Consider the following 27,635-nt stretch of genomic DNA (forward strand, 5'->3'; position numbering starts at 1 on the left):
TAAATAAATAATAATCAATAACTGCTATAAATTGACTCAATTTAGACAGATTTATAAAAAAAACCCCCACAAAAGTAAACAAAATTAACTGTCAAAATACAAATACTGTAAATAGAAAGAAGGAAAACAATACAAATTGCATAAAAATTAAGATTGACAATGTGTCTACACAAGCGTAAAGTAAACAGTTCTATGTTCGGGTGTTCATTTTTTAACCCTGTAACATTTAAAACACGTGTATTTCAGTGCCATATTTATTTGTACAAGTACAGCATACACCGTTCCATATAAATACACTTGAAAACAGGGGCTTTTCGCGTATTGACAACTTTCGGTGAACAGAATTACAAAATCAATTTTAACTGTCACATAATAATCTTGGTTCTGACATTTTCTTACAAAATTAGAAATTGTAGAAAATTCCCTTTCTGCTGTCGGTCCAATATTTTGTGTTACCCTCAACCTGTTGGGGTCCAATAATGGCACCTGTAGTCATTACACGCATTGCATCATGGGATCGATTGTCCTATCCGTTTACTATCCTTAAATTCCACCGGGGTTGAATCACAGCCTCGTTTTCAGCAGCCTGCTGTACACAATCAGTCCGCCAAAATAAACCAGCAGAGGGAGATTCATACACCAACACTGGAAAACATGAAAGGGTTTTTTTAACTTTGTTACCGAGCGGAGAAGAACGAGGTAAAAAAAAAAAAAAAAACATCAAGATACCTGGGCGAGAGCGTAAATGAAGCAAACATTGTAACAGATAAAGAAAAATGCAGTTGAGTGTGCGTGAATGAAGTGCAGTAAAAACTGAGCGGTAAGATAAGATTAAGATCCGAAAACGTCCAGTATGCGTAATGTTGTTATCATCAAAAAAGAAAACAATGGCATTTAAATATACTATTTTAAACTTTCATTTGTAATGTGTAATGCACGCATGTTGAATACAGCGCTAGTTTCGATGAAAACTAAAGTTAAAGCAAACTTGTCTTTGTTAATTTTTCTTGTTAACGCTGGTTGGTTAAAGCGCCGTTCCCATGGTGAAGTGTGCTAGACACACGCTTGTGTACTTCTCGACTGATTGCGATTAGGATAATTGTCTGTGATGTTATAGCCCGCCAGACGAACTAATTCCACATTTAATATAGATATATATTTTGCAGCAGTATATTGCAATATATGAAGTTTAGAATATTTATACTGTGGATCAGCTTTTTATTTTGCTTTCATTATTAAAAAGCATAATCAGATGCGTTTAATAAAAAGCCACCAAACCCAGAATTAACAACATCTCTGTGCACATCGAGTTAATCCATCTCATGCATTGCCCCTTTTTAATTGTTTAATGCCTACGCTGTTACTGATGCGTACCCTTCTAAATGTGATTGCCAACAGTTAATGTAAATAAATAAATCCTGTAATGTGTCGCCTCAACATATGCATTTCCATAAATAAATAATGTGATGTTACATAACATACTGCACTGTAGATCATCTGAACTAGTTTATAGCATACTCTTTATTTATTTATTTATTTGGGTGTACTGTATATCCATATTTTTCTGCACTCCTCTTTGAAACCTATTGGAATGATTCATTGTGATTCGAGTTAATATTTCAGTACCACGCTATATCAATTGTTTTGTTTGATCTTAACAATATTCTTTTTTTTCTTTTTTTATTATATATATATATATATATATATATATATATATTCAGTTTGTGGTGTTCAATAGACTGATTACATCACAGTAGTGTATATTGCATGCATGCATGAAGATTATTGACATTGCAGCTTTGAGTGTTTTATGTATGGCTTAGAGACTTGGATGGTGTACTTTATAAAACCCATGTCTTTCATCACCACTGCTGGCTTGAACCTGTTCATTTCCAATGGAATGTACAGGATTACCCTATTGTGACTCATTTCCCATCATATTGACCAATAATAAAACATGTTCTTGCATAACTGAAAGCAATGAAGAGGTACAGGCTTCACCTTCCAAAACCATTGATACAAATTCTGGTCGGCTTTACTTAAACCACTCCAGTTAAATGTTTGTTTTCTGGAACTGTCTAGTTTTAGTATAATAGGCTGCTGTGGGAGCCCTGAATCAAAAACTACTACGACTGTTGTGTAGCTTGAAACCTCTTGTCCTGTAATAGCCTCTCCTGTCCCTAAACTTGAACGTAGCCTTAGTGAGCCTTGGTGCCCACCCACATTCTTTGTTGATTTGGTGTGGTTAGGCAACTGATAGCACAAATGTCACAGCTAAACTACAACTGCAGCAGCGATAAATGTCAAATCTGAAACCTCATTAGATGGCAGTTAAACAGCAGGGATACTTTGTGCCCCAAGTTTTATGAAAATGATCACTCCTATAGTTTAAATCTGCAAAACAGAGGGATTTAACTAGATTGTGGTAGATTATGCTTTTTTCAGTATCTTCCTTAGCACATTATGGTCTGTACTGGGAGAGAGAGCAGTGTCCAGGATACTGCTCAGTTTATTCAACCTAAACTCAGAACATGATTTTGTTTATTTAGCTGGTGTTGGATTATTTGCATCACTTGTTCTTGAAGGCATGTTATTCTATATTCTTAGGAACAAAATATATATTAACATAGTAAAAATGAGTATCTGAAGTTTGTAGCTTAAAAGTCAAATATTGACTTCACTTTTTACACAAGAACTTAAGAAAATGTACAAACGAGAGGAGGCTTTGTCCCATAAATGCTAGTCCGGTTCCTAGTAGCTTGTTGAGAGTTGAGTCCTAAAGAATCCCAATGCTTTGGCATCAGCAACATGACTAGGTAACCTTTTTTTTATACCTTCACCATTCTGTTTATAGAAGTGTCTCTTTCTGCTTGTCTCAAGTCTTAATTTTCATCTGTCCTCTGCTCCTGGCAAGGATTAACTTTGTCAACTCCCCCTCCCCCCTTACGCTTGTTTGTTCTAGACTAAATAGACTCAGGGATTAGTCTGGTTGCTCATTGCTGAGTTCACTCCGAGATCGCTATTCAAGGCTGCACTATTAATTACAAATATTGGGCTACTGAAGGTAAAGCGTCAATATGTAGGTTTTTCTGAAAACACAAATGCATAAAAGCTAAAACAAAAGTGGTTTTAGTGTTTTCAGGTTTAGATCACTGCTAGAGTGCTATCTGGGGTTTGTTTCTAAATAGCGGAAAAGAAGGAATTGGTTAATAATATTGAATAGTTCAGTGAATTTGACTAAAATATTGTTTTTAGAACTTCACTCTGGTTGACATTCTCATAACATTTGGTACAGGAGTGTCACTCCACTTGACACTGTATTTCCATAAAGGAGATAAGCCAGTTAAAGCTGCTTGGTGAGGGTGTGGTTGGTTTAGCTGATCTTTTCTGCACCTTCTCTGTAGGGAGGCTACAGCATGCAGTGGGATGGATGAGGCGGAACAGAACCGATATGTGTCTCAGCTCAAGGGCGTGTTTGACAGCTGTGACACCACCGGCACTGGGTACCTGGACCAGGAGGAGCTGACAGAACTGTGTCACAAGCTCCACCTCGAGGCTCATGTACCTGTGCTGCTGAAGACACTGCTGGGGACTGACCACTATGCGAGGGTATGCGTCTTTCTGCTTGATGCAATTTATAATCAGATCTGTACAAAATGTGTATTTCGGGGCAGTGTGTGCCATTTTTGTTCGCTCAGGGTCTGCAGCAATACCCTTCTTGTCATTTCTGGCACCTGTTTTTATCTGCAACTTAATCTATTCTGTCCTGCTAAGAGCTGAATTTACTGTTATAGATCCACAATAAAATGTAAATTGATCAGTTTCAATATGTAACATTCACTTAATACCAGCATATATAAATGACACATGCCACTGGTCCATTAGTTAATAGAGGGTATTGTATCTTACAGGATCAGATATGATAGGTTCTGCTGTATTCTATTGTTGTCTGATCTAGTTTCTTGTTCAACCTGTAGAAGGCATTAACCGAATCATTATAGATATTGAGAAATGATCTGTTCAATAGTAATTTGTTCATTTATAGATACACTTTTGATAGTGTTATCTGGCCCCCATTACCTTAATTTATATATGCATTGTGAATCTTATTATTTTTGATCATCTTCTGCAGTCCTATATTTATGAATGCATACATTATTAATGTCCTCTAGGTAAACTTTGAAGAGTTTAAAGAAGGTTTTGTAGCAGTGTTGTCAAACTCCCTGGAACTCAGCACTTCAGAAGATGAAAGCAGCTACCTGGAGCCAGGTAAGGACTGTCAGCATCTGCATTTCTGTCATTATGAACTTTGTACAAAAAAATCAGGCTTCACATCTGAAGCTGTTACGATTACAATTGTATAACATTTTAGATTTAAGTAAATATCTAATATTCTAAGTATCCATTTGATGTAATTTTACAGGTAGAAAACCCAGTTCACAATGAAGTAACATATCATAAATACTCAATGTTCAACAGCAGTTTTATTAATATACCTTATCAGCAGCCATTTACTAAGCAAATCAGCTTAATACCAGAAATATGTTGAATGCGACTATAGACATTTAAACCAGTCAGTGAAGTTCAGATACTTCACTAATCCCCTATGCATGTTGTAACTTATTCTTGCTCATTATAGAAACTATGCAGTTGTTAATACAGTTTTAAATAAATTGTTACTGTGCATTAAACCTGCACAAATACTGATTTTTATGCAATGTATAAAAAAAGACAGTGGTCCATAGTTAAATCATTGCATTAAAATGATGTACTGCATACTGTAAAAATAACATTATTAGAATTTGTGAGATCAGTTTCCTTGTTGGAGCCTGCTGCTACTGCGAGCACACCCTGTTAAAATATCTAGTGGTCAGTGCATACAGTAACAGGAATCTGTCTTAAAAAGCTGCATTGGCATACATTACAATAACATACATTTTTTTAGTATCTTTCATGACAAGCTTCTTGAGGCCCTTTACATAATTGTACCACTTTACATCTGGGCTTGCAGCTTGAATATTGAAACAAACAAGCCCAGCATCATTACCAGGTCCTTGAGGTGTGGGCAGGTGCATACATTGTGACCTGCCTTCCATTTCCCTAGATTAGATATATGTACTTTGTTTTTATGGGACAACTTTTTTTAAGTAGTTATATTTATTGTGAGACTTTCAGTGTGACAGAAGGGCTGTTAAAATAACTACAGGAAATTGCATAGATTACAGACAGTCTCCTGCTTTCTTGAAATTTTAAATGTGATTTTCCCAGCAGTCCCAGAAGAGGTTAAGCCCAAATATGTCAAGGGAACCAAGCGGTATGGCCGCAGGTCTCAGCCTGAGATCCCAGACTCAGAGGTGGAGATCACAGCAGATTCAGAGGAGCCGCTTCTCTACAAACCCACTGACCTGTTCCTGCCAGGCAGCAGGAGAGCTCAGCTGAGACGCTCCACATCGCTGGAGAGTGTGGAGGTACGCATGACTCACCACCTAACTATCCTCAGGTCTTTTGATTTACTGTTTTTGGCTGCAGTTGTAACCACTTCCTCCTTTGCATGTGGGTGACTGCAGCTTCAGAATATTTTTTGCTCTGTGGTAAAACATTAGCAATGTTTCAGGCTAAGGTAGGCCTACACTACAAAAAAAAACATTTTTGGAAGGATAAACATGTGTTCATTGTATCAACTGGCAGATACCCTTTTAACCTTCATAAATGCTGTTATGTCAGTGAATATATGTCAACAAATGCTTGCATGAGGTATTCTGCAAAACTAGGGAAATCAGATTAATTAAATTAATTTGTATGCCCAGAGCACTAAATTTAAAACTACAATATTAACTGGTTAACTGATTTATTGACTTTTCAGTCTAGGGCCTGGATAGATTTCCACTATGTAATAAGAAGTGAAGCAAGGGGCTGCTAGCCTTCATAGTTTCTAGATGCCTGTGTTGAATCCTTTATTCACAGCTAGAGGGTGCTCATTCATAACAATAGAGAACTATGGCAGGGAGAGTGGAGAAGTATAAACAGACTATCACATTTATTTTAATGAGGGAAATGCAGGACCTGTTCAATAAAAATGACAAATTACTTTTTGTTGTTGCTATTGTTAGTGCTACTGTTAGTGTTTTTGTAAAAAACATTCACTAAAAATTTTTGGTTGAAACGATTACTACAGTTGAGGGGGGACAATCATTTTATCATGACAAATGGTTGGTCCCCAAACTGATGCATGGCAAAGGTGAGAACAATAGATATGAAATAGTGGAATCGTCACCATGTTAAGTGAACATGGCAAGACAATAGTGTGACTATTTCTGGTTATTGGAGAGCATGTAATGCAATTGTGCACTAAGCCAGGAATACCAACTACAGACTTGGATATAAGAAAGTGTTTCCTGTCTTTCATGATTTAACTTTACACTGACAATTCCAATTTTATCAGGTTTTTTTATTATTTTTTTATTGATGGATTAAATAAACTAGTCATAATTCTTAGGCATTTGTTGGTTTATTTATCAACAGCGTGTAATAGTTGCATTCATGTGAAACTTTATTTGAGTTAAAGCTTTGTATGGTTTTGGGTATACTTAAGGAAACTTGGCAATTGTTGGTTTTTCTTTTTTTTGTTGATTGGGGGGGGGGGGGGGGGGGTACTTGCCTGTTACATGGTGTTGCTACAATAAGAAAAACATATTGAGTTACATTTCACTTATCAAAAAATCAGCAAACACAGTACCTAACTGATTATTTAGAGCATATCCTGCAAAGTGTCTTATTAACCTCTCCAACAATCATCCTGACTATTTGTTGTCCCTAAATAACATCAGCATTTATAAGTAAAACAAAGTAAAATAAATAATGAATACATAAATCATGGATTTCCATTGGCATGAAGGTTGGAAAACACTTGAAAAAAAGCAACTCAGTCTGGAATGTAGTTTTCCAGTGAGTGTGGCACACATGCTGACAGTGCTGTATTTTTTCTGAATAGGCCAGACTGAATTCTATGAAAAGTTATGAATCCTAATTACAGACCCGCCCCGGTTGGTAGCAGTTTTATAGCTAAAGGACATAGTCTTTATTTTCTTTTTTTTTTTTAAATTACAACCAAGTTCGTAGATACAGCCCTGTATTCACATGCTAATATGCTTTGTCTTTCAGAGCCTCAAATCAGATGAAGAGACTGCCAGCAGTAAAGAACCACAGAATGAGACATTCGAAGCACAAGGTAAACCCATACTGTATTTCCTTAACAGAACGTATGGTTTCAGAACAAGCAATAAACCTTTTATCATGTTGTGGTACTACAGCTCCTGCATGCCAAAAAGTAGCTTTAAGATACTTTAAAGATTAAGACACCTGCATTTTTTTAAATTGCTAAAATCCTATTACAACTGAGTGCTGTGTGCTTTAGGCCAGATGAGAACATGGAACCCTGACGTGCTTGACAGTCCAAGACAGACCTCCAGTCCCCGAGTGGACAGCATTGATGTCTCGGACAGCCAGGTGCAGGCCATCTGGGCGGAGCTGGGTGTGGGGGGCAGTGGCTACCTCAGCAGACAGGAGCTCTCTGTGGTCTGTGACAACATCGGCCTCACAGACCTGCATGCTGAGGTGAGGACTTTAATAAACCAACTGCATATGAAGGACTACTGTAATGCATTTGTAATGGAAAAATTGTTTGAGGATTTTTTTTTTCCTCCTAAAGGATGCATGCTGTTAATGTTTTCTTATGCCAAAATTAAATATAGCTGTGTGACCATTCTTTTGCATATGATGTTCTTTTGCATACAATGTTCATTTCTTCCTCTCTGGAATTTATCAAACACTGGTGAGCTGCACATAGTTTGCCTTGAAATCTGTATCTTTACAGATTTCAAGGCAAGTAGTTTGAAGTCTACTTTAGAGATGACAGGCTTGCTGAGCTTTGTTTTGAAGGAGAAAAGTCTTTGTTATTAAACCTTTTTACGTTTTTATGCAACTCTGACTAATCACAGTTCTGCTCACTTGATTTGTAATTACCGTATATAAGCATAAAATATATTCTTATGTTGGTGGCGTAAAAAGCTAGCAACTTATTTGTATCCCCCCCCCCCAAATTAAAAATAAATAAGTATATAAGAATTACATCCTGTCTATGGGTACTAAATGTGATCACAAAGTATTCCTGTAATGAGAGCTGAACAGATCTGTTATCGTGCTCAGGAGCTAGATGACCTCTTCAGGAAGCTGGATAAAAACCGGAATGGCAGAGTGAGCCTCAGTGAGTTCCAGCGAGGGCTGTTCCGACACTCCCCTCTGTCTGCACATGCCTCCTCGACCCCCTGCAAACCCAGACTCAAGCGTGCTCTTCATCAGGTCAGGACAATGAGTGCTGGAGTGTGTTACTCATTAAAGGAACAAAATGTGTCTATTAAAAGATTTGTGACCCCAAAACTGATGATTTTCTTTTCAGGAACCAATACTGTATTGTCATCAATACTTCTTTTAGAAACTGTTCAGGGACCAAAAGCAAGTTCTCTGTTCATTGAGAACTGATGCCGGTCTGAAGATCGTTAAGTTTATTATAGTATTATGGGCCAGCCCAAGCAGTGCACTGGCTTGCTGTTGTGTGAATGGGTTGCTTCAGTTCCCTTCAACGAATACCCCTGTTAAATGAACCACAAGTAAAATTAAAATACCAGTCCCTCTTCTATTGCTATCCAATAAACACTTCACTTTCTGAGGTTTGAAGGTTTCATTTGATTACTAAAAATGAGTGGCTCATTGTTGTTGACAGATACATTAGACTTGTTATGAGAATCCTAGAAGCTTATGCTGAATGAGTTTGGGTTGACTCGGTCAAGGCATCCTACCTGTTTTTCGATGGGCACTCCCTGCTGTTGATCTAGGAACAGGTATTGACAGGCAGAGGGTAGGGAAGCTCCAGTTCCATCTTGCCCAACTGGTTTTGCTCTCAAACAGACGTGCTTGCAGAAAAAATAAGTGTGAAATGTTGGCAATAAATGCTGCCCTGCTGTAGCAAAATGGGGGGGGGTGGGGGGGGGAGGAGCATAATATTTCCAAAAACATTTGAAAGCAGGTGAAAATCCATTTCATCCCCTGTAGGTAGTGGAAGTGCTCATCATAAATGTGGGTATGAGAATTTCCATTTAGCGGTGCTGTAAAACACAGATGAAAGAATTGTATGCGGTCGTCAATGGGCATTCCGTTAAATCAAACTGTATTTACAAAGGTGTGTTTTTTTTAATTTCTGCATATGTGCACATGCATAGTCCCTTCATTGTAGAGAGAATTCATGAAATGAAACAGTACTGTCAGGGCACTGAGGGCACAGTGTTGTCTACTGCCAAACTATCCCAGTGCACTGATGGGGCTTTGTTTTATTTTTATTTTTTTTTCCATAGGCTTTTGAGGAAAGCCCTCACAGAACAGCCACACCGTCTCTCCTCTGCACAATAACGGGGCCTCGCCTGCTGTCCTGTATTAACGATGGCACTGGGTATGTGAATCCAGAGCAGGTCATCAGCATCTGGCGTGAGGAGGGGATCTCTAACAGCAAAGAGATTTTACAGGTGAAAGCTAAATAACAAAACCACAATGCTAGGACTTGCATTTGACTTGCAGTATTACTGGTAGCGTCAGGTGTCTAAATCACAGGTGCACAAGGTTACAAAAGAGAGAATATGGCCCATTGTGCAGATATTAATTCAAGATAAATGATGGCATCAGTTGCCAAATGGGGATTTTAAAATAGAATTAATAACATAGTGTTCTAGAACACCCCACGTAACTTTCTCACTACTGATCAACTTACGACTGAAGTAATTTAATTGATTTAAATGTAATTCGAAGTAGTAATTTCAATATTTCAATGATTACATGTATTTGAAAATTCATTATTATTTCAATGATTTAAATGGGGGGAGGAGGAGTCCATCGTCCATCGTCCTATTGAGTATAAATATGTAAAATAAAGTCCTTCCGAAAGTCCTTCCTTGTTTCATCAACAATTTAACTCTGTGGTAACATACACATGACTGATATTCCTATTTTATTTTGTATTAGACTCTAGAGTTCCGCCTTGATGAGAAACTGAACCTTTCTGAGCTGACCCATGCCCTGGACAATGAGCTTCTGGTGTCCAGAAACGGACTCCACCAAGCTGCTTTGGTCTCCTATAAAAATGAAATACAATTTCTGCAGTAAGAATTGCAATTTTATTTCTGTTTTTACTATTCCTTATGATTAGATTTTTGTATTATTATTATTTTTTTTATTTTATACAATTTACAATTGGTTATGAGGAAAAACAATTTGTACAACTTAATACGTCATTTCTTTCCACTATTTTCTTTTTTGGTGTACAGTACACTATGAACATTTATACAGTAAACTCTACATCTGTTTTTCAGGGGGCAAGTAGAACAGAGCTGCAAGGAGAGAGACAAGGTGAAGGCAGACCTGGAGAAGGCAGAGAAGAGGAGTTTGCAGCTGGCCAGGGAGGTGGACGATCGCCATGCTGCCATGGAGCACCTGAACGACAGCAAAGTCAAGTAAGAACTGGAAAGAGATCTGGACCTGAACCAGAATATTCAGCTTTTTTTGAAACCTTTCAGCACTAACCCATTGGATTACATTTGAATTATTGCACTGCTGTCCTTATAGTGGTATTAAAGTACCAGATTACAAAAATAACTGTGCCACTATGTAGTGATACCACAGCATAAAATTGTTTGTTATTCTGTACTTTTTAAAACCAGGATTGAAATGAATATGATTTATTAACTAATTTATTTTGTGGTGATACATGTTGCAGTGTATGGAGGCGAAGTGACTATTTCAGTCTGAACAACAGTAAAGGGGCCTTGAGTTATGTGATCATGGTAATCCAGGTAATTGTAAATATGATTGCTATACTGTTCATGATAAATTCCTTGATTTTGTAGGGACCTTGAACAGGACTACAAGGAGAAGCTGTCAACCCTGAGAAGTGAAATGGACAAGGAGCGAGAGCTGATCATGCAACAGACAAACAAGCAGAGAGCCAAGCTGGAGGAGGAAATCGATTTGCTGCGAGCCAATGATGCCATCCTCCAGGAGGAAGTCTCTGTGACAACAAAGGTTGTTAGAGCACTAAGATTCTGTGTATTGTGTTTGAATCCCAGGCAGCTTGGCTTTAACAGTCCCACCCACCTGCAGATCTGAAAAGGGAACTGAAAAGCTGCAATATATTATGTTTTGTTAAATAGAATACCTGTTTTGGACAATAAGGATTTTTTTCTTTTTTCCCCCTGTCGCTAAGGGTTATTCTTGTGAAGGTGATGCTGTAGATACATTTTCAATGTTTTAAAAAATAAATGTAAATGCTAATGGCTAATCTGTCTTAACCAAGGAATTCCCTTTTTATGCAGGAAAACAGTCGCTTGGAGAAGGAGGTTGATGAGCTGGTGGAAAAGCTGGCAGATTCACAGAAAACAGTTTCTAAACTACAAAAAGACCTGGACCTCATGCTGATGGAAAAGGTACAATTAGAATCGGATTCATGAAGATGTTATGTTTTGTAGTTACACGTTGCTTATCAAACACACAATGTGTTTACATTTTATATTATTTTTGTTATTGTGTCTGTGTTGGGATAATGAATAGCATTGGATGAGCTGTGAAGTTTATAATGGAATATAACTATGTAATAGTATTAATGTATAGAATAACTTATTCTGGAGTACGTTCACTAATTGATTGTGCTGCATATTTGTGGAAACCAGTTTAACCCATAATCATTTCACAGATATAAAAGAAAATTCTATAAACAATTCAATTTAAAAAATACATTTTCTTCTTCTAGTTATCTGTAAACCATTATTTTAATCAAAGTACTATGTACATGAGATTTTACAGGGTAACCTATATGCATCCCATTCGCAACATATGACTAGCAGTTTTATCATGCACCTTTCTGTTCACCTATCGAAAAAATAGCACTACATATTCAAAGTGTGTATGCAATTACAGGCTGCCCTGTATGTGCGGTCAGGGGTCCTAAAGCATTTAGAAAGATGACTCCTCACAGACAGGTTTCAAACGGTAATACATGTGCCTCGTTTTGTTTTAATTCTCAGTTTGGAAGCCTGGATCCACACAATACAGAGCTATTCAATCAGGAGGAGCGGTTTGCAGAGATAATCAAGGAGTTTGAACAGCAATGCAGGGTGAGTCTGCAAACAACAATTTCTAAATTGTAAATTCAAACACTGAGCATCCTTCAGAAGCACAGATTAGGGACTGGAAGATCTTGCTGCTCATTTGGACTGCATTTCTAACTTCTCAGGTTCAATGGAGATTGTTTTGTTGGACCTGTCTGGAAAGTAGAGAACTTAGTTAGAAGGGTCTTTTGAAATTTGCTGGGAATGAGAAGAAGCCTTTCCATCCCTGTGAACAAGATTCTTGCATCCTGAATAAATAACTTTTAACTTCTAAATCTCTGTGCAAACCTATCAGTAAGAAATACCACAGAACAAATTTAGCGCTGACTTGAAATTGTCCTAACTGTTGCTCTATGCTGTCTTCCGTAATTTTTGGTTGAACTTATCTTGCTGTACCTTTTCATAGTCAACGCTTATACCATCTAACTTGAATGCACCCTGAGAGTTTCCCGGAAGTGTCAAGCTATCTTATACCTGTCTCTCTCATTCTAATGCTTCCTTTATTGGAAATCTAGAAGGTTAAGGTGAGCATGTCTTTAAACTTCATGTGTTAGTGGTTCGGGCTTTCATAAGTAACTGTATTAAATAGAATTTTGAGAAGCAATTATCTGCAGGAACATAAGGCAAGAGATTGTGGTGATAATTCATGCAACTAGTTGTACAGAATTTGACACTTTCATGCAAATTGCTCAGATCACAATTTTAAAGTTGTTGCATCAATTTCAACCAAAAATCTGTTGCTTAAACAGTTGCCAGAGAAAGTTACCTTGTATTAATACATTTTATAGCTAAAATATGTATTTCTTTCTGTCCATCTCTTTTTTTTTTTGCATTTATTTATTTAGCTATTTGTTGTTTTTTTTTTTTTTAAATCTGGGTGCTCATAATTGGACACTAAAACACCAGTGTGACTCTTGAGAGAGGACTCGCTCAACTATGTCTTTTAGCAGTGCGTGTTAGAGAGTAAATCAAATTACTTGTACATGTAGATGCTTCTTGCATGCTCTTTGTATTTCTCGGAGATCTGCAACTGTACAGAATGTACAAACATGCATCCAATGCTAACGTGCTGCACGTGTTTTGTTTGTTCTTGAAGGAGCTGCGGGACAGAAACGACGAGCTGCAGTCCGAGTTGGAGCTTCTGCGGGCCCAGGTGCAGGACAGGAGGTCTCGACACTCCCTGAGGAACAACAAGCCCCTCCGTATCGAGGCTGACAGCAGGGTCCCCCCCACTGACTCCGACTCCGGTACTGCTGCTGTTTCACTTGGGGGAATTTAGATCAAATGCATAAATAAATTAATAAATAAATAAATAAATAAAACTGTCCCAAAACCATGCCAGTAAAAGCAAAACTTCAGCAGTGAACTGTTTTAATTTTATTTTCAGTTAAATGTTTTAAGCAGCATAAAAAGAACTATGTTTACACTTTTCCTGTAGCATGAACACTTACAACCCTGTTTCATTATTTTTGTAATATTCATTTATTGTATATACATTATATACTGGTAAGCATAAAACTCACAATCTTATTTTTTATTGCTATATACAGAAAGGATTATCTGATAGTGGCTCTTTTTTTTTTTCTCTCTAGATGATGCAGATATAGTAAAGAAAAACAAGTATCTCAGAGTAAGAAGATATCTGCCCACTGCAGGGAGAAAAGGTAATAATAGGCTTGAATAATGTTAATAATAGCTTATTACTGTTGCTGAAAGAGATGCCTTTTTAAGGTCAGTATACTTATGGACACTAAGCAACTATACAGAGCTAATTTGACTACCCTACATAATTACATTTCAATAAAAATTAAATTGCACTATGTTATTGAGGCCCTTTGCCACCAAGGGTCCATTTCAATAAACATTAAGCTGGTCTTTTCAAAATATAAATTCAGGTAATCAATAGAGCAAATGTGGTTCACTGTAATTTTTTGATTTGATTAACATATCAGCAGTGATCATTTAAAATAGATATGGATCCACATGTCTATTGCCCAAGTTTGTATTTTCCTAAAATCCTTTTGTCCCAAGCTGCATTCTTCACCTGTTTTGCAGGTAGTGTTGCCCCTGAAAATGATCCTGCTAACATTAGCATTGAAACAGAGATGGCTGTTGAGCAGATAAAGGAGAAGCATCAGCAAGAAGTCCAGGACCTGAAAATACAGCTGGAAACCAAGGTGATTATTTCTAAGCTGTTGGAACAAACAGATTATAATATATATATATATATATATATATAATATATATATATGTGTATGTGTATATATATATATATATATATGTGTGTGTGTGTGTGTGTGTGTGTGTATATATATATATATATATATATATATATATATATATATATATATATATATATATATATATATATATATACAGTGCCTTGCGAAAGTATTCGGCCCCCTTGAACTTTGCGACCTTTTGCCACATTTCAGGCTTCAAACATAGATATGAAACTGTAATTTTTTGTGAAGAATCAACAACAAGTGGGACACAATCATGAAGTGGAACGAAATTTATTGGATATTTCAAACTTTTTTAACAAATAAAAAACTGAAAAATTGGGCGTGCAAAATTATTCAGCCCCTTTACTTTCAGTGCAACAAACTCTCTCCAGAAGTTCAGTGAGGATCTCTGAATGATCCAATGTTGACCTAAATGACTAATGATGATAAATAGAATCCACCTGTGTGTAATCAAGTCTCCGTATAAATGCATCTGCACTGTGATAGTCTCAGAGGTCCGTTTAAAGCGCAGAGAGCATCATGAAGAACAAGGAACACACCAGGCAGGTCCGAGATACTGTTGTGGAGAAGTTTAAAGCCGGATTTGGATACAAAAAGATTTCCCAAGCTTTAAACATCCCAAGGAGCACTGTGCAAGCGATAATATTGAAATGGAAGGAGTATCAGACCACTGCAAATCTACCAAGACCTGGCCCTCCCTCTAAACTTTCAGCTCATACAAGGAGAAGACTGATCAGAGATGCAGCCAAGAGGCCCATGATCACTCTGGATGAACTGCAGAGATCTACAGCTGAGGTGGGAGACTCTGTCCATAGGACAACAATCAGTCGTATACTGCACAAATCTGGCCTTTATGGAAGAGTGGCAAGAAGAAAGACATTTCTTAAAGATATCCATAAAAAGTGTTGTTTACAGTTTGCCACAAGCCACCTGGGAGACACACCAAACATGTGGAAGAAGGTGCTCTGGTCAGATGAAACCAAAATCGAACTTTTTGGCAACAATGCAAAACGTTATGTTTGGCGTAAAAGCAACACAGCTCATCACCCTGAACACACCATCCCCACTGTCAAACATGGTGGTGGCAGCATCATGGTTTGGGCCTGCTTTTCTTCAGCAGGGACAGGGAAGATGGTTAAAATTGATGGGAAGATGGATGGAGCCAAATACAGGACCATTCTTGAAGAAAACCTGATGGAGTCTGCAAAAGACCTGAGACTGGGACGGAGATTTGTCTTCCAACAAGACAATGATCCAAAACATAAAGCAAAATCCACAATGGAATGGTTCACAAATAAACATATCCAGGTGTTAGAATGGCCAAGTCAAAGTCCAGACCTGAATCCAATCGAGAATCTGTGGAAAGAACTGAAAACTGCTGTTCACAAATGCTCTCCATCCAACCTCACTGAGCTCGAGCTGTTTTGCAAGGAGGAATGGGCAAAAATTTCAGTCTCTCGATGTGCAAAACTGATAGAGACATACCCCAAGTGACTTACAGCTGTAATCGCAGCAAAAGGTGGCGCTACAAAGTATTAACTTAAGGGGGCTGAATAATTTTGCACGCCCAATTTTTCAGTTTTTTATTTGTTAAAAAAGTTTGAAATATCCAATAAATTTCGTTCCACTTCATGATTGTGTCCCACTTGTTGTTGATTCTTCACAAAAAATTACAGTTTCATATCTTTATGTTTGAAGCCTGAAATGTGGCAAAAGGTCGCAAAGTTCAAGGGGGCCGAATACTTTCGCAAGGCACTGTATATATGTGTATATATATATATATATATATATAATGTGTGTATATATATAATGTAAACAAAAAAAACAAAAAAATCTAATTAAAGCTAAAAGACCTACAAATCTTCTAATTTATTTATTTTTCCAGGTCAATTTTTATGAGAGGAATATTGTGCTGATGAACAGGAATGTTGAGCTGGAGCGTAAAAACATAGAGCAGGACTTCAAGATCGAGATCAGTGAGCTGGAGGAGCAGAAAGCTGAGCTGGAAGAGAAGTGTGAGCGGCTGCAGGGGGTTATCGCTGAACTGAGAGAGCAGCTGCAGCGACCAGGCCAGAGCCAGGACCTGGAGAAGAGGTTCCACCAGGAGAGGGCGGACATGGAGCAGTACTATGCCAAAGAGATCACTGGCCTTGCAGAGAGGCTAAACAAGGAGAAGAACCAGTTAGAGCTGGAACTGCATGAGAAACATGAAGAGGAGATGGTGCAGCTAAGGTTAGTGAGTGTTTTTCATCACAGGGTCACCGAAAAATACAACAGTAGAATTTTATAAGCACACCTGTCCTCTGATATTTTTGGGAACATAAAATAGAAATGTAGGGCACATGAAGTGAAGCATTTGGCAGCCCCTGAATATACAGTAAAATTCCCTGATCAGTAATGTTGCTGGTTAATTGGAAGATTGTGAGCCATTGATGCTAAAAGCAGCAGATCTAAATAAGTTGTTATAATAGAGCTTTCCAGGGTGCTTAACATACATTTACAGGCAAAGTACACTATTACAAACCTTGGTACACTATAAAATATTGACCCAAATATGTGGTTTAACTTATGCTTGTACCAGTTCATTAAATTTAAGATTATGATAAAAAATGTATTCATGATGCTGATCATTTAACCCATGCGTAGTCTTCGCAATATAAAAGACATCGGTGTTTGTCTGTAGGAAAGAAGCTGCCGATCTCAAACAAAGGCTATCCCAAATGGAAACACAACATGCTGAAGCCCAACACGTTTTCCTGCAGCAAAACCACAAACTACAGAAACTCCAGGAGAAATTTAGTCAAGAAAAGCATCAATGGGAGGTTAAGGAGAGAGACCGCTTTGAGGAGTACAGGAAAGAAAAGCTGAGAACTGAAGAAAAGATGAATGAAGAACAAGTCAGGATCTGCAACAGTTTTGCCATGGATAAGAAGGTGATGGAGGATCAATACATGGAGCAGATAAACCAGCTGAACAGTGAGATTGGTACACTTAAAACTGAGTTTGAAAAGATGAGAAGCATGGGAACTCTTCCAGTACAGTCAGAAGGTTGGAAAGCACTGAAAAAGACAGAAGCTGCTTTTGAGAATCGTATTGCATTCATTAAGGACCAGGCTGGTTTAACCAAACAGCTGACTTCCGATCTTAAGTTAAAGGAAGAGGAGGTAGAGATGCTGAAGAGGAGAGAAGATGACCTTCTCAGTCTTAAATTACAGCAGAAACAACATTTGACTCCAGTACAGGCCAAACGATCAGAGCTTAAAGAAGACCAGGAGGTTGTGGAAAATTATAGTCATCAGGATAAAGAGTGTCAGCAGTTACAAACCCTGCTGCAGGCACAGGAAGAAGATGCAAAGCTGCTGAGAAATAAGGTGCAAGACATGCATGAACACTTGAAAAACAGCAGAGACGAGGTGCTCCAACTGAAAGCCAGGCTGAAGTCAGAGGAGGACGACAAGGAGAGACTTCTTGAAAAGGAAAAAATTCAAAGTAGCCGATGCGAGCAGCTGCAAATCCATCTAAAAACACAAGAAGAAGTTTTAACGCTGCTGAGGAGAAAGAAACAAGATCTGCTAGACAAATTAAAGCAGAGAGAACTTGATGTGGTTGAGCAAAATTTGAAATTACAATTTGAGGTGAAAGACAAGGAGGGACTTTTGGAGGAGATCACAAAGCACATTCATCTTTGTCAGCAGCTGTCCTCTGGGTTGGTAGAAAAAGCTGCAGTGACAAAGGAAACAACAAAACACTTGCTGCAGTTACAGCACATGGATCCCCTGGTTCTTGAGCACGGGGTCCAGCTAGACTCTGAGGTGAAGGAAAGGGGACAGCTAAAAACCAAACTGAAGGAAAAGCTAGATATACTTAAGCACAATTTGATGCTGTTGAAAGATCATATGAGCACAATTCAGCAGTTGTCTGCCAAGTTGAAAGACAAAGAAGAAGAGGTGTTCCTTCTGAGAAAGCAGGCAGGGGACTTGTCTGGTTTGTTGCAGCAGAGAGAACAAGAGGCACAAACACAAATGCACCAAGTGAAGGAAGAATTTGAAATGGAAAAAAACAAGTTGAAGGACCAGCTACTTCAGATGGAAAAGCTGGTAACTAAATTGGAGGCTGTATCAGGTGAAGGCAGAACACACAGGTTTGTGCCCATTTTTAGGTAAACGATGACTAACACACAGTGAACTAATCATTAAATTGCACCCTTGGGACAACTCCATAACATCTTAAGAGACTTCATATCCTTTACGTTTCCTGAAATACCAAGTGTTCTGCCACTAATCAAGATGAAACAAGATGTATGTCTTCTGAATGACTAACCCATGCTTTCTAATCAAACTCCTACTGTTGATTTCTTTAATAGACTGTTTCTCATACTTACTGGTTAAAACAACAGTGATTGTTTGTTTTAATTGGGGAGGGGGGGGGGGGGATTCTTTAGCTAATTGTACTAACAAATAAACCATGCATTATAAAAGTCATGGATAATATTAAAATGAATAGAGCTACAATATGATGAACAAAAATAAAAATATAACTGAACAGTAATGGTAAATAAATGGTATCTGGCTATTATCATGGGGTTGTTTATCATCTGAAAAACAAATGTACAGTCAATGTAAAGAGTGCGTTTCAAAATGTGTTAACAGTAAACATTCGAGCTGAATTCAGCAGAATCAACTAAAATAGTGCTTTTCGTACATCACAAATCCAAATAAGCTTCCGCTTTAATAAGATTAGTAAATAAAGAAAATACATGTTACAGATTTGGCATGTTTTCTCTGCTGAAGAGAAATCAATGTGTGTATCTATCGACAGTGCTCCCCCTTTATAACGCTGTAGTCGGGAGCCATAGTTCAGAGACTCTGCTATTTGTGTCCCGCCTTATAACGAGGATACTAGTGTTAGTGTAATGGCATTATGGGGCAAATGGGAGCCATGACCATACCGCCTTATACCCTGTTCTGCAGTATAAAGGGCCGCCTTATAAAGGGGGAGCACTGTATATATCTATCTCGCCATTCATTAATAACATTTCAGGTAACAGCTGATGACAGTTCTATTTCAATATTGAGTCATTCTACTGTCTGCAGCAGTACACCACTGTGCCAGTCAAAATAAAAAGTGTACTAAAAACTATTTCAATGGTCTCTCCACAGACAGAAGTACATTGTTGGGGCAAGACAAATACTGTTTGAATGATTCTGTCGTGCAATGTACGGTATATAAATTCCTGAAATCTGTGTTCTTTTCCAGGGCTCAACTTCAGGGAGTTACTGAGGAAAACGCTGCACTGAAAGAAAAACTTGCCATATGCCAGCAAGATGTCCAGAAGCTAGAAGTTGATGTAAATAGACAGAGGTATGTAAAATAAAACACAACTGTGTCCTGCATTTTCAGTATAGGACTGCAAAATACCATTATATAGTGTATGTGGCGAGACCTTTGAAACAGTTAAAGACCAATACTACCTTAGAAGGAAGCAGTGTACAGTAAGTACAAGCTTGTTGCGTGCTGCCTTTTCTACCCATTTAGTCCAACAGATTATGTTTATACAGAGGGCTAAAATCAGAGTCTTGTGAGATGCTTAAACAAAAGGCAGGCTGTTAATTTTTGTTTGTTTACTGTTTGTTCGGTTAATGTGACTTCTTATATACAAAACATTAACTTTCATTTTTTTGTGCAGAAAACAAACAGAACAGATGAAGAGTGAAAAGGAGATGATGCAAAGTGAAGTAAAACTTCTCTTCAAAGAGGTAAGTAGTTCACATTTTATTAACAGTATATGCAGTAAAAACTCAAAACACCAGTATGTTTAATTTTGTGTGGGAACTTGCAGCATGCGAGCCAGTCGTTAAAGATTAGTAAGACAAAAAGGAAGGTTTGTGATGGCAAAATGTTGCAGTAACGAGTAACATTTAATAAATAAAGAACTTCTGTGTTTGTTTGTAATTTAGGTCACAGTCAGGTACCTCACAACTAGTGTCAACCCTCCAAATCTTTGTATTCCTGCAAAAAGTTTGTTTCTTTTGTGTGTGTTCTTTAAGCCAAATAGATTCATTACCCTCTTACTAACATCACACAACAGAACAGTTACGCTTTGTCAAACATGCAGCAATCCGCATGCTTCATACAAAGGATGCTTTGTTTATCTGCATCATTTTCAGTGTTAATTTCTTTACGCTATCAATAAAACTGTGTCATACAGTGTGCAGGACTTTAAATACAGAATTTCAGCTTCCAGACAGTGTGTTGGCTTTTGTAAGTCAGAGAAACCTGCAGCTGTCAGATGACACTTGCCCATTTTCATAATGCAGAACACAAGATACAGGGACGAGGTGTTTGAAATTAGCACCAGGAACCTGCAGCTGAGCAGTGAGAACGCAGACCTGAATGCCAAGATCAAGGCCGACCAGAGTACCATTCAGCTGCTGAACGAGAGGCTTGCACAGATCTCCTTGCAGAAGGAAGAGGAGGCTGTGGTTACTAGGCAACTGCAGGAAGCATCAGGCAGGCTGGAGAGAGAGCAGCTTCAGCAGCAATCTGGATGGCAGAGAGACAAAGAGCTGATGGAACAAGAGCTGCAAATCTCAAAAGAAAAGGTCAGGGTTGGGAAGGGGGCATGTTTACTGTTTGTAATAATATACAGGTGTTTTGCAGTTAGCAATAGGCAATGGTGTAGTAAGTACATTAACTACATTTGAACCCAGTAATTTTCCTTTATGGTGAAATCATGCAGGTACCAAATTGTGCAATGGAAGTAAAGGAAGGACATTGGTAATAACTGGTTAATGTGCTAGATGGCATCAGCAAGCCATAGGAAGCTATTCTGTGTATGCTGCGCTGTTGATTTTGTAAGAGAATGCATAGAAATATTTGCTTCACAAGTACCTCTCTTATGATCAGTTGTGAAACATGTTCATCTGAGCAGTCGACAAACTTTGCAAGAACATTTTACAAGTTATTCTACATAGGTGAATTATCACTCGGTTATTGAAGCCTTAGCAACCATGCAAGTACTTCTGTTTCCAGATGCAATTCTATATACTGTAGGTGTAGACCATGGTGATCTACTTTATACACTGACTGCTGCAATTCTGAAAGGTTTTTATATTGACATACCTTATATGTTTTGCTTTTTAATATCCTGTTAAATTCACTATAGCTGCAGAGGCTGAAAGAAGTGGAGTCTGAATTTTCAAGTTTAACATTAAAGCACCAGTGGCTGGAGCAAGACAAGGAAAGTCTGGTTAAAGAGCTTGAGGAACAGAACGAGAAGGTAGAAATTAAGACCATGCACAGTACATGTAACTGTTATGCAGAATATTATTTCTGGTATGATCTGTGTAGATGTAAATCTTGGTTCCAAACCTTCTTAAAATATTACACAGATTTGCATTGTGTAACATAATAAATGGTGTGGATGAATTCCGTTATTTGCTGTGTGATGTTGCTCTGCAGATTGAGAGGTTAGAAACAGCTTTACAGAATGTTAGTGACCAGGCAGATGAGCTGCGCTCTGCACTCCAGGCAGCCAATCAGGACAAAGGATCCCTGACGAAAGAGACTGTGATAAAGCAGAAGATACTGCAGGAGGCTGAGGACAAGGTATAACAGAAAGGCTGTAAAGAGCAGGGCATCTGGGAGCTTCATGATAAACATGGGGAGTTTACCATTTGTGTGAAGTAAATATATGTGTAATATAGACATATTTGAACGGCAAATTTAGTTTATGAAAGCATTAAACTGTATACTCATCAGTTGTCCACTTTTTGTATTAAAAGGATCAAAACTAAATGGCCTTCAATAAATGCTTGCGATACATTCCTCTGAACTGAGTGCAGTTTTAAGTCGAAAGTGAAATATTGACAGTGTATGGCCGGTGTTGTCCACTCTGATTTGCAGTCATATGGAAGCCACTGCACTTTGGCTGCTGGCTGCACCTGTCTTAAAAGTCTGTGCACATACTCTTGTCAATTATACCTTGTACCTGCATGGTGTGTTCTCTGTTGAAATGGCCCTTATATTACCTGAGCAGATCAAGCAGCTGGAAATGAATGTACAGCGGCTCCGACAAGAAAAAGAGCAGCTACAGACCAGCTACCGGCAGGCCGATGAACAGGAGACACTCGCTCTCAGGAAGGAGTGTGAATCTCTTCATTCACAGCTGCAACAGTGTCAGCATAAGGTAAGAAATGTACATATTTAATTATGTAATGACATCTTATTGTTGAAATAATCCACAATGTATTAGAACTGTAACTCCTAAACATCTGAGGATGCAATATATACTGAGCAACAAAAGAAACTTATCACTTATATTTGAGCATCAAAAGAAACTTATCACTTATATTTGGATAAAATTCACTAGATGTGATCGAAAAATAACAAACTCTGTTTTAGAGCAGGTGCAGTGACTTTTTATTGTGCTGATTAACAATTGATATCACAAAGGTGCTGCAAAATGATCTGTCGATTCTTGGGCAGGTGTTGTGACTCTTGGTCTTCCAGTTTGTGTCCTGTCATTGACAGAGTGTGTCTGGTTATACCGTCTCACCAGGTTTGAAATTGCCACGGTACGCTGCCCTAGTCCAGCCTCCAACATGTCGATTGCACGAAGGCGCTGCTCTCTTGACAGACGTGACATGTTGTTTTTTTTATGTTGTTTATTGCTTTTATTGAAGCTTGCAATTCAACAGCTGAAATCACTCCATATCCGGTGTCCATTCAACTGCCTCATTAATTAGGTGATTAAGTGCATATGCGTCTCTCCTAGTCACTCAAGTGTGTCATGGTCAAGGATGAATGATTGAGTGATTTAAAAAGAAACCAAAAACATTTCCGTCATTTATATACATTAATTTTTTTCGAAAATAAATGTGTTATAGTAGTGATAATTTTATTCTGATGCTCAGTATATAAAGAGATTTAGGTATACTTTTTATATTTGCAACAACACAAGATGCTAAATAATTAGGAAACAGTTATTTGTGTTGATTTTGATGTTCATTTTTGACTGCCTGTCTGTCTTTTTTACAGATTGAGCTAATACATGCACAGGAGAGTGAGCTGCAACGTGTGAACCAGGAATGTCAAACACTAAGAAGAAAACAGACTCAGTTGGAAACTGACCTGGTGGAAGCTCAGGATCAGGTATTGTTTGAAATAATTTGTACAGCCAGAGATGTTTCGCGGCCCATTTTATGAAACCGCCTGTGACAGGGATGGCTAAGTGGTGACGTCAGGTCAGAAGCAGTAAGAAAACAAACTCAAAAATACTGCGGTGCATAGGCGCTGCGGCACAGTTTATTTAAATAACAAACCCAAATAAAATAAAAGGTTTTAACAAAACAAATACTGCTCAGAGCGAAAATAAAACTTTTAAACAAAATAATCACGAACACTAAACACAAACAATAGGACAGGCTGGTCAGTTGCTGTCACTGTTCCTATTTATATTTTAGGTTTGTTTATAATATAATCCACACATTCACTCTGCTCTCGTTCTCCACTTCTGAACACCCACCCTGAGTGCAGAGAGCTGCAGGCTTTTATTTACTATGGCCGAGGGGTTAACTATCAATTATCTCATTACCCCTCGGCCACAATCTGCACGAGTTTTTTTTAAATACTGCTGGCAGAGGACCTCACCTCTGCCAGAACACATTTAAATAAAAATAAACAAAACATACGGCTTTGCTGTCACATTTTATAAAACAATAACAAAACAAGGCTATGCCATCATATTTATAAATAAATAACAATAACGATGACAATAATAATAATGTCACAAAACAAATGCAAAATAATAAATTGCACAGGGGTGGAGGGGTACCCCGTTCTATAAATAAAATATATTTGTACCTTTTGTGCTACTAATAGCAACAGGCATCTCAAACCCAGTTTGTGGGATTGAAAAAAGACATCAAAAACTCCTCTAATGGGCAACTCTTTGTAACGGGGGGCCTCTTATGTTTGTTGCCAGCTCCTGGAGGCCAGCACCACCCTGACACTGGCACAGTCTCAGCACGTGAGGGAGGTGCAGCAGCTGAAGGAGCAGGCAGGTGCGGCAGTGCCCAGGGATCAGCTGGCACAGCTGCAGAGCCAGCTGGCAGAGGAGGAGCACAGGGGCCAGCGGCTGCAGGAGCAGATCAACATCCAGGCTGAGCAGGCTAGCAAGCAGATGGCTCTTCAGCAGGTAATGCCACACACAGATGCATTCCGATCAGAGAGAAATTACTACCGAGTCATGTAGAAACAGCTGTCCAGCAAAGCTCAGTGAAACCACTGCCTTTTTATTCATTCATATATTTTTTATGCAAACAAATCTGTGGGAATTGGAATACAATCTGGGCTCTATTTTGAAACGGGTGTAGAGGCAGGAATAAAACTGTCTGGCTCTTTTTGAAAACTCCCCATGTTTATACATACTACTCCAGTTGCTTAAATAAGGGGTTTGGGGATGGTAAGAAAAGGTAGACGGATGAAATTAGTTTTAAAATGTAAACATTTTCTTGCTGGGTGTTCAGGAACAATACAAGCAAGTTCTGAAACAAATGGAGGAAAGGATGGAAGAGGTAGAGGCCAAACTGAAGAATCTGCGAATGGTGCTTCAGGAGAAAGTAACCCAGCTTAAAGAGCAGGTTAGTGATGAATAAGGCTGACATGTTTTTACAAAACTACTGCAGTAAACTAAATGGCACCATTTAAACGATGGGCTGGGCCTTTTGAAGAAAAAAAATAAATATTGGTATAATAAATTAATATATTAAAAAAGCTTTCAATTGGCCATTTAAGCATTGTTTCACATTTACTATGGTACTAAACAGTACATAATACATCCTTCTATTAAGGTAGAAAACAAGTTATTTGCACACATGTGCTTGTGTTGGAATACAGAACATTTGGAAAACTACAAACTGCTGGTCAAGTTTCACTTACCAAACATTCTGCAAATAAATCTACAGGTAATGTACACAAGCACACTAAGAATAAGATCTTATTTGGGCAATAAGACTGCTTAGATTTACAAAAATGGCTTACTTAAATATTATCAGCGATCGTATTGGAAGCTGGTTATATATTGTCATTTGAAAAAGCAACTCTTAATTGAACTTTGCCTACCTTTTTCCCTATATGATCTCCTTTTTTCAAGTAGAGATGAAAAAATTATTATTTTAGCATGTTAACACTAACTGCATCGTGATACAATACACAACAAGGCAATTTGCACTCCACAGGTCAGCCTGAAAGTAGTATTTGTATGATACTTTGGATATCCCTAACATTTTAGGCTAAAGCTGTTAGAAATTGTGAAATCCTGTTCTTCAGTTTTTCCATGTTTTTAAAGGCTGTTACCTTATTAAAGGTTACAGCATCATAACACAAATCTGTGCTCCCGTCTCACCCCCTTCTCCTTCTAGCTCGCCAACAATGCAAAGTCAAACGTGCTGCTGAAGGACCTCTATGTGGAGAACTCGCAGCTGATGAAGGCTCTGCAGGTGACGGAGCAGCGGCAGAAGAGCGCAGAGAAGAAAAATTTCATCATGGAAGAAAAGATTGCAGCGCTGAACAAGCTGCTCTGCAAAATCACCCCAGCTTCGCTCACAGCGTAGCCTGTGTGCTCATCTCATACTGTAGCAATACATCTAGCAATTACTCGTGTTAAACATAAATTACCTTTATTTTCAGATTGCTGTACAGGGACAATCATTTATAACCCTAGCCCCCCCCCCCCCCCCCAAACACACAAACTGTAGAATCCCCCTGAAACCAGACAGCAGGTCTGAGGTAACTTTTTTATGTGCTGTATTACAGGGATGTAGGAAGTTAAAATAGCTTGTCATGTTTTTAGAGATTTTACTCAAGAGAATTGGAAAAAGAATGCAGCATTTTCAGTGTTTTACCATTGGGGTATTTGACAGTAGTTGTGTGGGTCAAATAGTGACTAATTCTTTCTTGTAAGATCAATCATTTGTCCATGTTAATTTATACAGGTAGTTTGCAAAAAGTCAGCAGTATCTTTTATAAGTAATCAATATCTAGACCACTGTGAATCCCAGGCATGTTTGCATGGGTCTCCTGTGTGTAGCAAGCCAGGGAAATGTGAGTGTTTATCTTGTATTTGAAAGAGGATGCCTGAGCATTGCCTGATATTAATCAGCTATTGTTGGTGGCCAAGCATATTTACATTCATGTCAGAATGGGTGAAAAAAACACAAAACTTTGATAATGTGGACAGGACACTAATTGTAACAGTAATATGCTTCAAAACTAAAACTAATCCACCAAGTATGCATTTTACAAAGGCACGTTGAAAGAAAAAGCAAACACTGATAACCGTATTTAATTTTTTTACAAGTGCCAGTGAAGAAATATGTTACCACTGACAGGCTTTTATTCTATTTATTGAGAGATTACAGTGGTCTTTTTAAATAACCAGTTCTGTAACAAGATAAGGTACTGTATGTGTATAAGACATGATGTCATTTTGATACAAGAGCCAAGGAGCATGTACATATGTATAATTCTCGATAAAACACTATCTAAACTTGTTACATTTTATGCACTGAAGTAATAATGTATTAATAATGTGTTTTGCTAAAAAACAAATGAAGTACTGTATTATCAAATTGTGATTTTTTTTTTTTTTAGATGAATATTGGATAACTATTGTATATACTATTTAATGAAGACCAATATAACTTACCCTTCCCATAATTCAATTTGAGGATTCAAATATGATTTATTTAATTAATAATTGTTTTTTAAGCTTAAAACAGTACAGTAAATATTGCTTTATCTGTGTGTGACAAAATGTAAGTGTTGTTACCCCAAAGTTAACATTTAACAAAATAAACCTGCTTATAAAGACACTTAATCAGTTACCAGGATATAAAGAGATTGTTCCAAACAAAAGTAATAAACTATAACTTTTCTTAGACAAAACAGGACAATTTTAAATTAAAACATTGCAATGCTTTCTACGGAGGAGAGTATTCTGTGAAGTTCCCGTTAAGAATGTTGCACCAACAAGTTTCTCTAAATTCATCCTCAGACAAAATCCACAGACATACCTTCCTAATGGTTAAATTGTTTTTTGTAATAAAGGATTTATTTACTTATTTAGTAGTTTATTATTATTATTTATTAATTTGGCAGATGCCTTTATGCAAGGCAACCT

General features: G+C 37.9%; 1 protein-coding gene across 4 annotated transcripts; it reads left to right on the plus strand.

Annotated features, from left to right (window-relative positions):
* The first annotated feature begins 543 nt into the window (after positions 1 to 543).
* On the plus strand, positions 544 to 27,576 carry ninl (ninein-like). 4 transcript variants are annotated; one of them, XM_059024103.1, is made up of 28 exons: positions 544 to 820; positions 3,405 to 3,609; positions 4,173 to 4,269; positions 5,269 to 5,468; positions 7,162 to 7,228; positions 7,415 to 7,614; positions 8,206 to 8,358; positions 9,408 to 9,575; positions 10,069 to 10,205; positions 10,416 to 10,556; positions 10,950 to 11,124; positions 11,415 to 11,525; positions 12,123 to 12,212; positions 13,303 to 13,453; positions 13,799 to 13,870; positions 14,262 to 14,383; positions 16,338 to 16,684; positions 17,136 to 18,593; positions 19,709 to 19,813; positions 20,139 to 20,208; positions 20,770 to 21,054; positions 21,618 to 21,731; positions 21,914 to 22,060; positions 22,491 to 22,640; positions 23,492 to 23,605; positions 24,438 to 24,650; positions 24,982 to 25,095; positions 25,876 to 27,576. In XM_059024103.1, exons 2-28 carry the CDS (start codon positions 3,427 to 3,429, stop codon positions 26,065 to 26,067), a joined length of 5,376 nt encoding a protein of 1,791 aa, XP_058880086.1. In that variant the 5' UTR covers positions 544 to 820; positions 3,405 to 3,426; the 3' UTR covers positions 26,068 to 27,576. The 4 variants fall into 4 exon arrangements, with proteins under 4 accessions (XP_058880086.1, XP_058880085.1, XP_058880087.1 ...); XM_059024102.1 differs by having other exon boundaries at positions 544 to 699; XM_059024104.1 differs by having other exon boundaries at positions 544 to 699; positions 5,272 to 5,468.
* The last annotated feature ends 59 nt before the right edge of the window (positions 27,577 to 27,635 follow it).

This window comes from Acipenser ruthenus, chromosome 5, assembly GCF_902713425.1.
Source record: "Acipenser ruthenus chromosome 5, fAciRut3.2 maternal haplotype, whole genome shotgun sequence".
In the NCBI taxonomy this organism is placed as follows: domain Eukaryota; kingdom Metazoa; phylum Chordata; class Actinopteri; order Acipenseriformes; family Acipenseridae; genus Acipenser; species Acipenser ruthenus.

Coding starts and splice junctions, on each gene's coding strand:
- ninl (XM_059024103.1), top strand. CDS start 3,427: ATGGATGAGGCGGAACAGAACCGATATGTGTCTCAGCTCAAGGGCGTG. Junction 19,814..20,138: donor GTTGATGTAAATAGACAGAG/GTATGTAAAATA, acceptor TTTTTTGTGCAG/AAAACAAACAGAACAGATGA. Junction 20,209..20,769: donor TAAAACTTCTCTTCAAAGAG/GTAAGTAGTTCA, acceptor TTCATAATGCAG/AACACAAGATACAGGGACGA.